Source organism: Tachysurus fulvidraco, chromosome 9 (assembly GCF_022655615.1).
Source record: "Tachysurus fulvidraco isolate hzauxx_2018 chromosome 9, HZAU_PFXX_2.0, whole genome shotgun sequence".
NCBI classification, from domain to species: Eukaryota; Metazoa; Chordata; class Actinopteri; order Siluriformes; family Bagridae; genus Tachysurus; species Tachysurus fulvidraco.
The window spans coordinates 4,144,688-4,160,496 of NC_062526.1; the positions used below are offsets into that span (position 1 = coordinate 4,144,688).

Here is a 15,809-nt window from a genome sequence, read left to right on the forward strand (position 1 = left end):
TTATACACTGTAATAGACTGTAATAGACTGTAAAAGACTGTAATAGCAACTGTAATAGATTGTAATAGACATTGTAATAGACACTGTAATAGACACTGTAATATACTGTAATAGACTGTAATAGAGATTGCAATAGATGGTCATAGACTGTAATAGACTGTAATAGACTGTAATAGACACTGTAATAGATGGTAATAGACTGTAATAGACCCTGTAATAGATGGTAATAGACTGTAATAGACTGTAATAGATGGTAATAGACTGTAATAGACTGTAATAGATGGTAATAGACTGTAATAGACTGTAATAGACTGTAATAGAGACTGTAATAGACACTGTAATAGACTGTAATAGAGACTGTAATAGACACTGTAATAGACTGTAATAGAGACTGTAATAGACACTGTAATAGACACTGTAATAGACACTGTAATAGATGGTAGTAGACTGTAATAGACTGTAATAGATGGTAATAGACTGTAATAGACTGTAATAGACTGTAATAGACACTGTAATAGACACTGTAATAGACTGTAATAGACTGTAATAGAGACTGTAATAGACACTGTAATAGACTGTAATAGACTGTAATAGACACTGTAATAGACTGTAATAGACTGTAATAGAGACTGTAATAGACACTGTAATAGACACTGTAATAGACTGTAATAGACACTGTAATAGACTGTAATAGACACTGTAATAGACTGTAATAGACTGTAATAGAGACTGTAATAGACACTGTAATAGACTGTAATAGACTGTAATAGACACTGTAATAGACTGTAATAGACTGTAATAGTCTCATCCCCAGAACCTTTTTCCACCCTTTGAGATTATCTCTGAGATTCTTCATCCAGGTTGATTAGATTGTAGAGTTTTTGGTCCATCAGCCATGCACAACCATGCTTCTATCTATCTATCTATCTATCTATCTATCTATCTATCTATCTATCTATCTATCTATCTATCTATCTATCTATCTATCTTAACCCTGGGTTATGTAAAGTTTCATACTTGTAACTCAGTAGTCTATTTCTCTAAGCTTGCCATATTTTTAAGAGTGATTTATGTCATTAAATGAACTTTGAAGTAAAAAAAAATAAGTTTAAAAACTAACTAAATGAATAAATTAAATTAACAAAAGGAAAAAGGTTTAACACTTTTTATCACCAATCAGTTGAGCAGAAAATACTACTCATAGTCAGTCACACACACACACACACACACACACACACACACACACACACACACACACACACACACACACACACACACAGAGGCAATTTCCCATAGCCAATCCACCTACTGTTGAGTGGAATCGATACGAATAAATAATACAAAACAATTATTGTTCTCTTAAAGGATGGCAGACATTCTGGAGTCGACTCGATATTGAATTCTGTCAACGTGAAATGGGAAACATGAAGAAAACAAGGAAGAATAGGATAAAAGAAAGGACTGAAAAACATAAAATTCCAAAATGAACATTTTTTTATTGTCGTATATATATATATATATAGTTTTTTCGTAAAGTATGAGTGAAAGAACGGAGCTTGTGATGAGTAAAGCAGTCACTAAGCTGTGCACCATAAGGCATCTGTAATTACAAGCATTGACACACCTACAGCCTACAATACAGGAACTCAATCATGGAGAAAAGGAAAAGGCAATCAAATATTCACTCTCACACACACACACACACACACACACACACACACACACACACACACACACACACACAAACACACAAAAGTGAACAAAACAAAAAGTTAGATAATAACTTAAACATGAAATCAGAAGAGTTAAAAATATGGAAAGAAAGAAAGAAAGAAAGAAAGAAAGAAAGAAAGAAAGAAAGAAAGAAAGAAAGAAAGAAAGAAAGACACATGGGATTGGTGAATCCAAATAAAATTCATTTACAGCTACGAATTTGAACCCGGGGTCCATTGCACGGCAAACAAGCTTGTAAACAAGCACTTCCTGTTCACTTCCTCCTTCTTCCTGTTTATTTCCTCCTGGCTCTCATACTCCAACCTGATACATAATACAGACTTATAGAATGGATTAGATAATATCACAAGTAGTTAAAAGTTGAAACTTTTAGAAACATCTATCTTACATATTTTAAAAGCGGTCTAATGATGTTCGATGACTCAAAATATTACAGTAGCGATGAGAGAGAATATTCTAATTAAACACTATTCATTACATGAGGTCTTTTTTTTTTGTTGTTAAAGAAGCGCCCGATTACGGGTCGTTCGTCCATGCACTTAAAACGTCTTAAGCTGTACAAATATAAATGACCCACAAAAAAAAACAAATATCTGAATCTCAGAGATCCCAAAATAGATTTGAAAAACAGCAGCAACAGATCTGTAAGCAGTGAGAAGGACGGATTGTCTTCGCCCAGAGTGAACACGTACAGTATGGCGTACGCAACCGTGATCTTAAAGCCATACGCAGCTAAAATGTCGCCTCCATAGTTATAGGATAAAAGAGCAAAATATGGAAGGTTTGCCGTCGCATTTTTCCACTAACAATGCTTTGCATGCAACAGTCGTTGGAGTTTCATAGTTTAAACACAACGATGGAAAAAAATCTTGTATTGTACAACGGTGTGGTTTTCAAAAACGCCTTCGAGTTCAAATCTCTGTCTGATTCTTACAGGCTCAGGATCAGTGTTTAGTTTAACTTCGACAAGATCTCACGTCTTCACAGTTCGATGTGATATAATTCAAGCGTCTGTGATTCCGTGTACAATCGTAAAAAAAAAAAAATAACTTAAATCATCATTTTTTTTCTTTTCTTTTCATTGTCTTTTCAGCCCCTTTTCTAGTTTGTTTGTATTTATCTTGAAAAGTAAGGATACTTGTGCACCTTCGAAGAGCAGTAAAGCTTTATGATTTGAAACGGCCACATGAACACACACACACACACACACACACACACACACACACACACACACACACACACACACACACACACACACACACAAACACACACTGTGTTTGTCAGACTATCATTGTGAGGACCATCTGCTGACTTTAGTTATTAATGCAGCTTATGGACACTATGTAAATTTTGGAATCCTAAAACAAAAAGAAACTTTTTCGATTTTTATTTTATTTTTATTTTTTTTAAATAAAAATCATGTCCTTTTAGGAATAAAAAAATTCAATTCAAATTAAAAGGTTAGACTCAGATATTCGTGTCCTTGTGGAGACATTTGTTTTAGTTAGATAGTTTTAAACACGCCCACACAAACACACACACACACACACACACACACACACACACACACACACACACACACACACACACACACACGTACTGTACATAACACACAAAATGGATGCCAGTGATTGGACTGAAAGCAAATAAATAAATAAACAATAGTTCAATTCACAAAATAAATACATTCACTCCATAATCTCATGAAAATAAAAATTACAGACGCAGGACGTAGAGGATAAAAAACAAACAAAAAAAAAACCAAAAAAAAAACAATTTGCATTTGTTCATAAAAATGCATCATCAAACACACTGACATGGCTTGTGACTGAACAGAAGTTCATCAAAAAGATAACATTGACAAATTAATCATGAATAAATTGAAAAGTTCAGAACATAAACAGATTGAATAGATTAAGGAGGAAAAAAAAACAAACAAACAGAGAATTAAACAATAAATAATAAAGGAATCTTCCGTCGTCCATACGTGATCAAACAATAAACAGAAGAACATGATGCCAACACGTACGATCCGTACAAAGCCGTTTCCCCCAGTGCACAGTTTTCCTACAATGCCGCGTGTCTAACGCCAATAAGCTCAATCTCCAGGACTTCAGAGTACTTTTTTTTTAGAACCTGGCTCATTTTACATACTCAGCTGATTTCCAGAAGTGTCCGGGGTGCGAGAGGCGGCGGTTTCGCTTGGGCAGTTTCTCTAGCAGCTCCATCAGTTTGGAGAAGCTGGGTCTCTCCTCGGACTCGTGAGCCCAGCAGAACAGCAGGATGTCCTGAACGAGAACAAGAAAGTCCACATAAATCTACAGAAAAAATGGGGGTAGTATTCACCTCGTAAACTTTAGAGCTTGATTGATTGATTGATGATTCATGACATATCCTAGTTCTAGGTTGGGAGAAAAAAAAATTAAAAAGAGGGACATGGGTTAAGGGATGGGGGTGAATACTTTTGCAAGGACTTCTGCAAGGTGCTGATTTATTTCATATCACTTTATACAGTAAATTTGTAATATGTATATAATGTGTAATGTGTATATAATACACACACACACACACACACACACACACACACACATACATATATATATATAAAATTATAGTGCCATGAGACTCTTTTACAAAAATTCACACAATCTAAGACGTTCATGTATTATTTCTGCTTGATAGGTCACTTTGTTTGTATGTCCTCGTTTGGACAGGAGAAAAGTCTAACTTCAGATTTTATTTAAAGTTTGAAGTGTTTGCTCACCGATATCTCTTTGCCCATGCCGATCTGAGTGAGGTTGGGTCTCATCCCGCTGCCCACCTGCCATATGATCACCTCAGCCGGCTGGTTCTTAAAAGGCCATTCTCGTGCGTGCAGCTCGTACCAGATCGTCCTGTTAGACGGAGGATATTTATTACACGCGCCGACATACAGTACGTTAGTCAGAAGAATTCCAAGGTGGAAGATGTGTGTAGCACAAAAGCATGATGGTCATGATACCCCTCCGTTTGACCCGAGTAGGACCTCTTGTCTGGAGTGTCCAGAATAAATTGACTAATCAGACAAAGGGAGCTCTTGACTCTTGAAACACATACAAGCTCACGCTGGTATTCTTTTCACCATAATTAAGCTGGGATGAAAAATAAAAAAGGCTAATTGATAATCAGCAAGTCGAGTGTCGATACGGAACAAACAAATCCTCTTAGATCTTTTGAACTTGAAGGATTTAAAGAGAGGTAAGTAAGTAAATAAATAAATAAAAAAGACAAAATATCAATAGCAATTTATTAAATTACATACAAGCATGTAGAAATTACAGAAGTCCTAAGAGGCCATGCATCATTACTTTTTTCATTCATTCATTCATTTTCTACCGCTTATCCGAACTACCTCGGGTCACGGGGAGCCTGTGCTCATCTCAGGCGTCATCGGGCATCGAGGCAGGATACACCCTGGACGGAGTGCCAACCCATCGCAGGGCACACACACACTCTCATTCACTCACACACTCACACACTACGGACATTTTTCCAGCGATGCCAATCAACCTACCATGCATGTCTTTGGACCGGGGGAGGAAACCGGAGTACCGGAGGAAACCCCCGAGGCACGGGGAGAACATGCAAACTCCACACACACAAGGCAGAGGCGGGAGTCGAACCCCCAACCCTGGAGGTGTGAGGCGAACATGCTAACCACTAAGCCACCGTGCCCCCCATTCATTACTTTTTTTGTTTATTTGTTTCTAATTTTCTCGTGATCTCTTCATGAGAACATGTTCTAGAGGCAGGAAAAGCCGTTTGCTTTCGGAGACGCCCCAAGTTTGTGAAGACACTATTATAATCACGTCTCACACTGAAAGCCAACCGAGTCCTGATTCGTTTTAGATCAGACTCACAACCAGAAAATCATTCATCTTAAACTTATCCTATTCACACTGATTGAAGAGTGGACTTAACGTTGGTGTGCTGGTAAAAAGGGTTAAATAGGGGGCAGTAAATTAAATCCACACAGCAATGGATCCTGCATATGGACAAAACTATTGTCTATAAATACTACTGTGTTCATCTCTCCATCCATCCATCCATTCATCCATCCATATCATTTCACCCAAACAGTGTAGTGAGCAAGCTGAACACACACACACACACACACACACACACACACACACGGACAGGTTTCTGCCTCTGGACAGATTAGAGTCCAGCTGTGTGAGCTCAACTCTATACTCAAAGTTTTATATTTGGCTCAACAACTGCAAAAGTCAGAAGTACAGAGTAGAATAGAATAGAACGGGGCATAGAAGCCTTTATTATCACCAAAGATACATTACAGCACAGTGGAATTCTTTTCTTCAAATACCCCAACTAAGGAGGTTGGGGTCAGAGTACAGGGGCAGCTATGATACAGCGCCCCTGGAGCAGGGAGGGTCGAGGGCCTTGCTCAAGGGCCCAGCAGTGGCAGCTTGGCTATGCTTGGCCTTGAACCCCGATCCTCCGTTCAACAACCCAGAGCCTTAACCAGTTGACCCACCACTGCCACCAATAAGCAGCAGCGCAATACATCAAGTCATGGAGATGCAGGTGAAACAAAAAAAAACATCCAATGAGAATCAATTGCCTTGTTGATGTCACTGGAGAAGGTCAAGAACGGTTCGACCAGACAGGAAGGACACATGAGCTCAAATAACCACTTTGTACAACTGTGGTAAGCAGAAAAGCATCTCAGTACATCAGAAGACACTTACAGATATTACAGCACCCTTGTCCTGTTTATACAACTAAGCGGTTGTGGGATTTGCTCAAGTGTCCACCAGTAGCAGACTGGCTTTTCTTGGGATTTGAACCACTGGGCTACAACTTCAGAAGAGCACCTCAGGTTCTACTCCTGTTCACCAAGAACAGTAACCTGACGCCACAAAGAGAACAAACTCACTCAAACATCATAAAAGAACAAGTTTCACATCAATCTTAAAGTTGATGTGAAACCATTCTACAAACCTTAAAGGAAGATATTTGTTATTTTCTATACGTTTGATGCTTTTTAATGCTCTTTAAGGATTAGCTTAAACTAAATGAAAAATGGTTTCATTTTGTCCCACAGATAACCCAGATGGGTATCACACCACACTCATAGAGCTTTATTAGCCTCTAGGAAAGAATTAGCTAAGAAAAGTGTCGAACTTGCAAGCTGGACATCGCCATTACAGTCTCCAGAGGAACACTGTGGGGGGGAATTAAGTTGAAGACCAAAAAGCCAAATTCAGCATCTCATCCCATTCGCTTCCCAAGAGAACAGCAAGCGACTAAAGGATATTAGACTTCCTACATTCTTCTGCTACTTCTCTCATTTAAAGTGGGTGATTATTGCACTGAATTAATGGTGAGTGACAGATTCGGGGTCACTTCCACCTCAATTTCAGAGAGTTGAGGGATGAAATGAAACATTAGAGTTTATTAACTGTAATGCATTCGGAGACCTTTCGTGATGTTTTTTCTCCGTCACGTCGCTGCAGCTTCGAAATGAGATTGACTCTGGTGTTGTGTGTTTAATTGATTGCTTTGGGCTAACAGTTCATTAGCCTGAAGGGAGACACTATGGGCAATAAAGGAGTGCTTAGCGCCCACAGATTAGATCTTTTTTGAGATATTTGCAGACCAATCTCGCCCGAACGGCTGGATATAATGCTGCATAAAGGAGTAATGAATTCATAAAAAAAAACAAATTGTTCAAAAGAAAGAGTTATTTGGTTAAACTGCAATGTAAGAAACAAAAGAAAGTGTAAGAAAGTGACATTTTATAGTATAAATAGTACGAATAGTGTTGTGTACTCACACTGAAAACTACCTGGATGATACACTTATTTAACCAAATACACAACGTGTTGGATGTCGAACATGTCACGCACTCAACACTCAGCTTTGCTTATGTAGCGGACGAGGGGCAGGGCTAACAGGCGCTGATGCTGGACGAATAAGACGTGCATGACGGCTGATAACTCCGACTCCGTTGGATGAGACGTTTCACGAAAGCCTTATTTTTAAAAATACACTGAATTCTGGATTCACTTCACGTGCGTTTGATGTCTGGACAAACGAATACCGGTTAGTGAAAAGCGTTAGTGTTCCTTTTGAAACGATTCAACCCGTCTAAAATTTGTGCACTAGACGGAAGGGTACATACTGTAGTGCGCAGTGTAAAGTCATTTGGGATGCAGCTACAGTCTCTTTTTTATGTCGTTTCTACTGAATTTTGATTGGTTAACCACTAGAACATGGTGTCGATTCTATGTGTTTTTTTATTGGATTTGTTAGGATTATGCATTGGGATACAGGAAGAGATCAATCACAATAACGGTCTCATTTCTGTGTGTTTTCAATCGAATTTTAATAGGGACTACTGTATACTGGAATATGGTCGCATTTCTATTCAGTTTTAATGAACTATTTATTAGAATATGGACATTTCTATGTAGTTTATATGTAGCATCTGAATAGGGGATCCGTTAAAATGTCGATATCCAATTGGATTTCATTTCATGTTATACATTAACTGTATATACCTCAATACTGTACTTCCATACCTTTATACCTCATACATTAACAATTCTATATCTCCAAATCTCAATATCACTAAACCTCTATACCGCAACACATCTCTATCTCTATACCGGTTAGTTAAATATACTGTTGAAAATAAGTGGGATTTTTTTCCAAAAGTCATGTGTCAAAGTCCTGTGCTTTTATGCGTCATGCGTGGAAAAGCGAACCCACCCGAAGGCAAAGACGTCCGACTGTTTGGAGAAGGGGAGCTGATCTTCGGCTGTCTCCGGAGAGAGCTGGCAGATGATCTCTGGAGCAAGATGGCAGAGCCAGCCGCTAGGGATCCGCAGCTTATCCTCTCTCCTACTGCAGAGAAAAAGAAACACCACCAAGCAAAATCCATTTAAGCCCAGCAAATTGAATCCATTCTATTTGCCTTCTCGCATTCATGTTTTTAAGGCTTCTGCAAATAATTTGCCTCAGCACCTTTGGGGGGAGAACAGGTTATCATCGAGTAAACGGAATTGCGAAGTGGCATGAAAGTTTTGAATACAATCTGAGTTTTCTTTTTCACATTTCATCTGAAAATGACACAATCGATAGACGAAGCCATCAGATGGCGTGAGCGCTTTTTTGTGCCGTGAGACCGTAACCGGCTGCATACGTAATCACTGGACTTCAGTAATGTAGATTTGCATTGACACAAGCTCTGGAAACGTCAGAAACAGTCAGAGCTGAAGCCCGTTTCCCTGAAGCAGCCTGACATTTACAGCCACCTAAATATCTGCCAAGAGGATATGACTTCAATCAAATAACAGCTCCAAACCATGTCTGAATGTATACAATAGAATCTACTTTGTTATTATACATAAAAATTCTATTTTACCTAAATTTTCTTTATATAATCTCTCAAATAATATATTTATACATCATTACCAATTCAATCAACCACAATTGTACATATTTTAAAGGTGCCCTTCCACAAAAAAACGTTTGTTTTTTTTACTTGTATTTTTTGATATGTGTTAGGTCCATATGTGTGTGTGTTGTGTCAGGAATGTGAAAATGAACTGCTACCTCCTCGGTCAGCTCTAGCCACTTAAAATAAATAAGCAGAGAAATCAGGTCAGTTCGAAAAGCTGCTCAGAGTGACGTAGAAATGATCGAGCTCATTACTATTCATGAGCTCTCCCACTTGAAACCACGCCCACAGAATTCGTGTAGCTCAGTGAGTTTCCTATACAGCAAGGATGGCTGAACGTCAATATACCCGAAGAAGCCATTCTGCCGCAATTCCAGGTGATCGTAAACAAAGTTCCTCTACCCTAGGCTACTTATTGCGCTGAATGAATAGTCATGATCTCATATCCTAGCGGTTATCCAATCGGAGCCAAGCAGCATAGCTCATTGAATATTAATGAGAACTGGTACACATCGAGCTTAAAACATCCATCTTCAGATTTTACACCTTTATGTTCTTACGTACCAAGATCGCTGTTTCTTTGTAGTGTCATTTGCTCTTCACAGCTCTTTTAAGTTAAGTCTACGTTAAAAATTCTGTCGAATGTCAAGTGAGCAAAGATGTGAGAAGTGTGAGAACCTTGTAACACTCTAAAACACCAAACATGTCAAAACATGTGTAACTGTAGTGTACAGGCATAGTCAGTGGGGGTTTTTTAGGTTAAGTATTGCTACATCCATTCAGAGGTCCTTCTAAAACATCTGACCCCCAAGCCGTGTTGGTATTCCAGGCTGAACACAACTTGCTTACAGTATGTGAATCTCGATCCAAAGCTTGGCATGAAGCCAAACTGAAGCAAAACGAAGCAGTAGCAGAAGACAGTGCTTTTCTCACATACCGTGTCCTTAAGTAAACAAAGATTTTTGCCAAGAAGATGGTTTTCATGTCCAGTAGATCCAGTCTATTTTTACTGCATTATATTCAGCAACAATGTTTTTGTTTTTCTGTAGCTGAATATCAGATACCACATACTACATTAAGGGCGTCAAGGCATCCATGGTGGCCTGGGGCTGTGGCCTGGGTTCGATACCTGGGCATCAGGGAACCAACCCAGCAACTGACAGGTCAACTCTTGATGCCGGGCATAAAGCGTGATAAAATGGTAAAGTTTTGTCAGGAAGGGCATCTGGTGTAAAACTTTATCTGGTGTAAAATCTACTATGCAGATGACCTGCTGTGGTGACTCTGAGCAGGGGGCAAACCACAGCAACATAAAGGGGCCTAAGCACTAATATTTGCTTCAGAATAATGTGGCCCAAGATTAAATCCAACTTATGATCCCTTGCTCTAATGTTTGAAAAGAAAAATACATAAATTAACCTTGTCTAGCATTTAAAGTTGAACTTCTTAATCATTCACAAACAACTCATTAGAAATCCTAATGGCATATCGAGGCAGATCTTAGCTCATGGTACATGACTAAAGCTACAGATTTATTATTTGTCTAAGTGTGCATGCTCATCCATGCACTTGATAAATTTTCAATTCCCAAACGGCCTCCTTTCGCTCGTACATCTTCCCGCTCACGATGCACGCTGCAGCAAGGCTTGTTAATTGGAGTGGGTTGATCATGATCAGAGCTGCACCGCTAAACGATTCCAAAAATCTCCAGACCTGAGCTTGCGTAACCGTAGCTATTTTCCCCCTTAGCAATGTGGGCTCTTAATTAGACGAGGTGATGGGTGTGTTTGTCATAACAACCCATCACGAATGTTGATTTACTGCCTTTCTGTGCTATTGGAAACGTTTCAAAGGAATGATGCCAAAATATCATGATCACTTTTTAACTGTCAAGATGTTCCTACCTTTAAAACAGGCCACACTGGTGACGTTTCCAATGAAAATAAAAGACAGCACCTCAACCTTCATGACATATGGTAGTAATGTCAAACCTGACATGCAGGATATCATCACTCACTTTTCATCATCCTTGGTTAAAGGTTTCCCAAATATAAGCAAACTACAGAACCCTACAGATAAATCACTGGTTGCCCCTTTCAACAAGTCCTTTTATTAAAGCTTGACAAACATGCCTGCTTTCTTTTCCCACAAGACAACCTGGGGTAGAAGAAAAATACATGCATCAAAAACCCTTTTTAAGGATCTTCATGTTCCTCGATCATTGCATCCATTATTTCGTGAGTGAGTTGGTGGACACACAGAGGGATGAAATGGAACAGGAGAAGAAACAGGTCTCGTATCATAGCAGTATCATCTGTATCGTTTAGATATCTGTGATATTTTCCATTGCTTTGACTGTTAATAACTCAGACAAAGGCATGGAATTTAATTCCTAAACCACTAAAATAAACACTATGCATACTGAACCTTCAACACAAATCATACAAAAAACTTCTGTTCAAGTATTTTTATATCTTGTCATTTGTTTATTAATGCTGTTTTAATTTAACTAGATTTTCATTTTAATACACAAGCTTCCAAAAACCCCAGAGCGTCTGCACCTGCCAGTCCTGGTGAAAGAGGTGTGGCTTATATACATGTCATCATCACTAAAGGTTTTGATTCTGTCCCTGTCAGTCTCAGTGAAGGAGGTGTGGCCTCTGCACCAGTCAGTCTTATGAAAGGACGTGTGGCTTCTGTGCGTGTCATTCTCAGTGAAGGAGGCGTTGTCTCTTCGCACCTTCACACCTCAAAGCCTCTATACCTCTATAACTCCATACCCCAATGCCTCTACACCTCAAAGCCTCTATACCTTTATAACTCCATACCCCAATGCCTCTACACCTCTATACCTCCATACTCCAATGCCTCTACACCTCAAAGCCTTTATACCTCTATACCTCTACTCCTCAAAGCCTCTATACTTCTATAACTCCATACCCCAATGCCTCTACACCTCAAAGCCTCTATACCTCTATAACTCCATACCCCAATGCCTCTACACCTCTATACCTCCATACTCCAATGCCTCTACACCTCAAAGCCTCTATACCTCTATACCTCCATACCCCAATGCCTCTACACCTCAAAGCCTCTATACCTCCATACCTCAACACATGTACACCTCTATACCTCTACACCTGCAAACCTCCACATCTCTATACCTCTACACTTCTATACCTTCAGACCTCTAAACCTCTATAATCCTATAACTCCATATCTCAATACCTCCATAATTCAATACCACTCTACGTCTATACCTGTTCAATTAAATAACGGAGATGTGGTTGCTGTGTCTGTTAGTACCAGTAAAGAAGGTGTGGCTTATTGACATGTCAGTGTCACTGTGCCTTTTCAGTCTCAGTGAAGGAGGTGTGGCCTCTGTGCCTGTCAGTCTGACTACTTTATAAAGCACAACAACAGTTGACCTAAGTGCTGTACAAGGATAAAAATATATATACATAAGCATGACGTTAAAATACCCAGCATGCTTCAGCTCCCAGGATGTGTATCATTAAAGAGCAGGAATAAAAATAAGCATGTTTTTAATCAAGTTTTAAAAATAGATCAAGTTGAAGCTGCTCTATTAAAGCAGGCGTGGCTTCATTCCCAGTCTCTTGTGTGTCTATCAGCATGACTGAAGGAGCTGTGCCTCTTTAATTTCACAAGACAATATAAAATTATAGTAATATACTCTAAGCCTATTCTAATATCCAGTCGCATACATGTGATTTTTTTCTCATAAGTGTGAGACTAGAAATTTGTTCCTTTGCAATTGCATAACTCCACGTCCCACGTCGTCATCATATTGAAGTAGATGTTGTATGTGTGTATCAGACTTGGTTGCATCTTGGTTCATGTTTATTGTTTCAGAAGGGGTGATTCACACACACACACACACACACACACACACACACACACACACACACACACACACACACACAGTTTTCATTCATTCATTCATTTTCTACCGCTTGTCCGAACTTCTCGGGTCACGGGGAGCGTGTGCCTATCTCAGGCGTCTTTGGGCATCGATGCAGGATACACCCTGGACGGAGTGCCAACCCATCACAGGGCACACACACTCTCATTCACTCACACTCTCACACACTACGGACAATTTTCCAGAGATGCCAATTAACCTACCATGCATGTCTTTGGACCGGGGAAGAAAACCGGAGTACCCGGAGGAAACCCCCGAGGCACGGGGAGAACATGCAAACTCCACACACACAAGGCGGAGGCGAGAATCGAACCACTAAGCCATCGTGCCCCCCACTTGAAGGTTTTTATTCATTACAAAAAAAAAGAGCAAGGTTGTGAGTTTACTGTAAAACCGTACTACCTTTTTGTACCTGCTTCCTTTAGCTCATGCCAACACCAAACACCTCCAGGCACTGGGTCAAATCCTGGTTCTTTGCCCTGCCTCCTTCAGAGTGACGCAAACGCCCCAAAGCGCTCGTATTAACCCCATTTCTTCCAACAAACACAAAACCCAGCATCCCATTGTCATTGCTGTTTCAGCTTGCGTCTTATATCGTCTACGTTCTGTGCGCTCGATGATATGAGAAAGCAGGACCACGAGATCAGAGGTAAAACTGCATTTGCATTTGCAGCCAAAAGGTAACCAAGACTCGTAATTACAGGCCTCGGTTCTTAATAAGCTGTTACGGCAATCATTATGAAGATCTAAAGAAGCTTACAGCAAGCCTGCCATGTGAGCGGCACGAATTCAGAGCATTCTTAGTACTGAGATTCTGAGAGAGACAGACCGGACTTACAGCTAACTCTAGTGTGTGTGTGTGTGTGTGTGTGTGTGTGTGTGTGTGTGTGTGTGTGTGTGTGTGTGTGTGTGTCTGTGTGTCTGTGCATGTGTTTGTTGGAGGAGGATTTGTTCTACAAGATGGTGTCTAAAATGTCAATCAGAAGACTCACATTATAAAGGCAGCATTTTAAATCATGCTCTGTCTGTTTTAATGGCCCTCGATAATGAAATTAATTGACATAAACTAATTAAAGTTAGAAAATTCATGGCAGACAGAGAAGCATTCTCATTAATTCACAAAGACAGACTGCGTGTGTCTAATTAACCGCGTATTGAAGGAGAAAAAGGCAAAAATCTTTTCAAGCACATCTGAACAAATGTAATTACCCCTTCTATGTAATCGTTTCTTCGACTTACCTGCCTGCTTGTAAGACGCCGGATATGGTGAAGAGTCCGAAATCGGTGATGACCACTTTCCCGTTGTCGTAGAAGACGTTCTTTGACTTAATGTCCTTGTGAAGAATGCCTTTGGCATGCAGATAGCCCATGCCCTGAACAATAAACGCACAAAACAGCTACAATTCAACTGTTACACAACATAATTTATTATTATTATTATTATTATTATTATTATTATTATTATTATTATTATTATTATTATTATTATTATTAACAACAACAACAACAACAACAACACAATAATAATAATAATAATAATAATAATAATAATAATAATAATAAAATACAACAATAAACATTTATATTGTATATAAATTATTCACACAATAATATGATTCTTCACACAAATATTACATTTTTGGTATTAAAGCTTATTTTTTTATTTTTCTTAGATTAAAAAAAACAAGAAAATGATTTTTAAACATTTCAAAATAAATAAGCTGTCATCAACAAGAAAAAGACGAGAAAAAAAATCATGAATTGCTCCTTTATGGATCCCTTCATTAAAGTGAGCAAGATGCTCCTGAAAACATATGTTTAAAAAAAAATGATTGACACCCCTATGGAATATTTAAAATAAATAAATAAACAAAATGTCTTTATTTTTTTTCTAAAAACATATATAAAATTTTATTTTTACTCCTTGCTGCGGAAAAGACACATTCAAAGAGCTTTATAGAGGTATTGGATAAAGATTGAAGACTTACTAGGGTCTTGTATTCATATACTGCTAATCATATATTGCTGCAGGAACTGCTATGAAAACAAAAAGTGACATATTATGAATAAAGATGGGATCGATCAGCCGTCCTACCTTAACCATCTCCTGTGCGATTTGTCTGGTCTTGTTGACGTCCAGGATGACTTTTGCATCTCTTATAACGGCATACAGAGTCCTTCCTTTACACAGACTAAAAGAGATGATGAAAAAGGTTAAGAAACAGCAGACATATCAGTATGGGTCCTGATTTTAAAGAGCTCAGCTGTGTTTATGACGAGATGCTATCGGCGGCGGAGTGTGGAGTGAATCGGCAAAGTGAAGTAGAAATCACACTGAGATGTTTGCACAACTATATTAATGCTCCCGGTTCATCAAGCGGTGGTCCGGCTCTTTTAAAAACTTCACCCGAGTTCAGTCAGCTATTCGCTGCACTGTATAACGTCTTCTAGAAAGCTGTTTTTTTTATCGTGATGGTTCAAAAACCTCAAAATCCCAAATCGTAAAGGAATTTAACTAAAACTCACACTAACCAAAATCTGTCGTGTTAGTTTCTGTGTCTTTTTTAGGAAAATCCGGCCATGTCGTTATGCCTTATTGTCGATCTCAGCATCCTCTGATTTTGACCTTCATCCGTTTTTCCCATGGTGTGTATAAATTATTCAAGT

General features: G+C 38.9%; 1 protein-coding gene across 3 annotated transcripts in view; it reads right to left on the reverse strand.

The window, feature by feature from the left end:
• ksr2 (kinase suppressor of ras 2) overlaps positions 1–15,809 on the reverse strand; it is a 94,178-nt gene that overhangs the window by 3,771 nt on the left and 74,598 nt on the right. For 2 of the 3 annotated variants that reach the window (XM_027162906.2, XM_027162904.2), the window contains exons 17-21: positions 15,238–15,334; positions 14,382–14,515; positions 8,509–8,643; positions 4,499–4,628; positions 1,507–4,022 (exon numbers count right to left, since the gene is read on the reverse strand). In XM_027162906.2, coding sequence (XP_027018707.1) covers positions 3,876–4,022; positions 4,499–4,628; positions 8,509–8,643; positions 14,382–14,515; positions 15,238–15,334 — 643 coding nt within the window. In that variant the 3' untranslated portion in view covers positions 1,507–3,875. Of the gene's footprint in view, positions 1–1,506; positions 4,023–4,498; positions 4,629–8,508; positions 8,644–14,381; positions 14,516–15,237; positions 15,335–15,809 lie in introns of those variants that run through there. The other variant, XM_027162905.2, reaches the window with a different exon arrangement.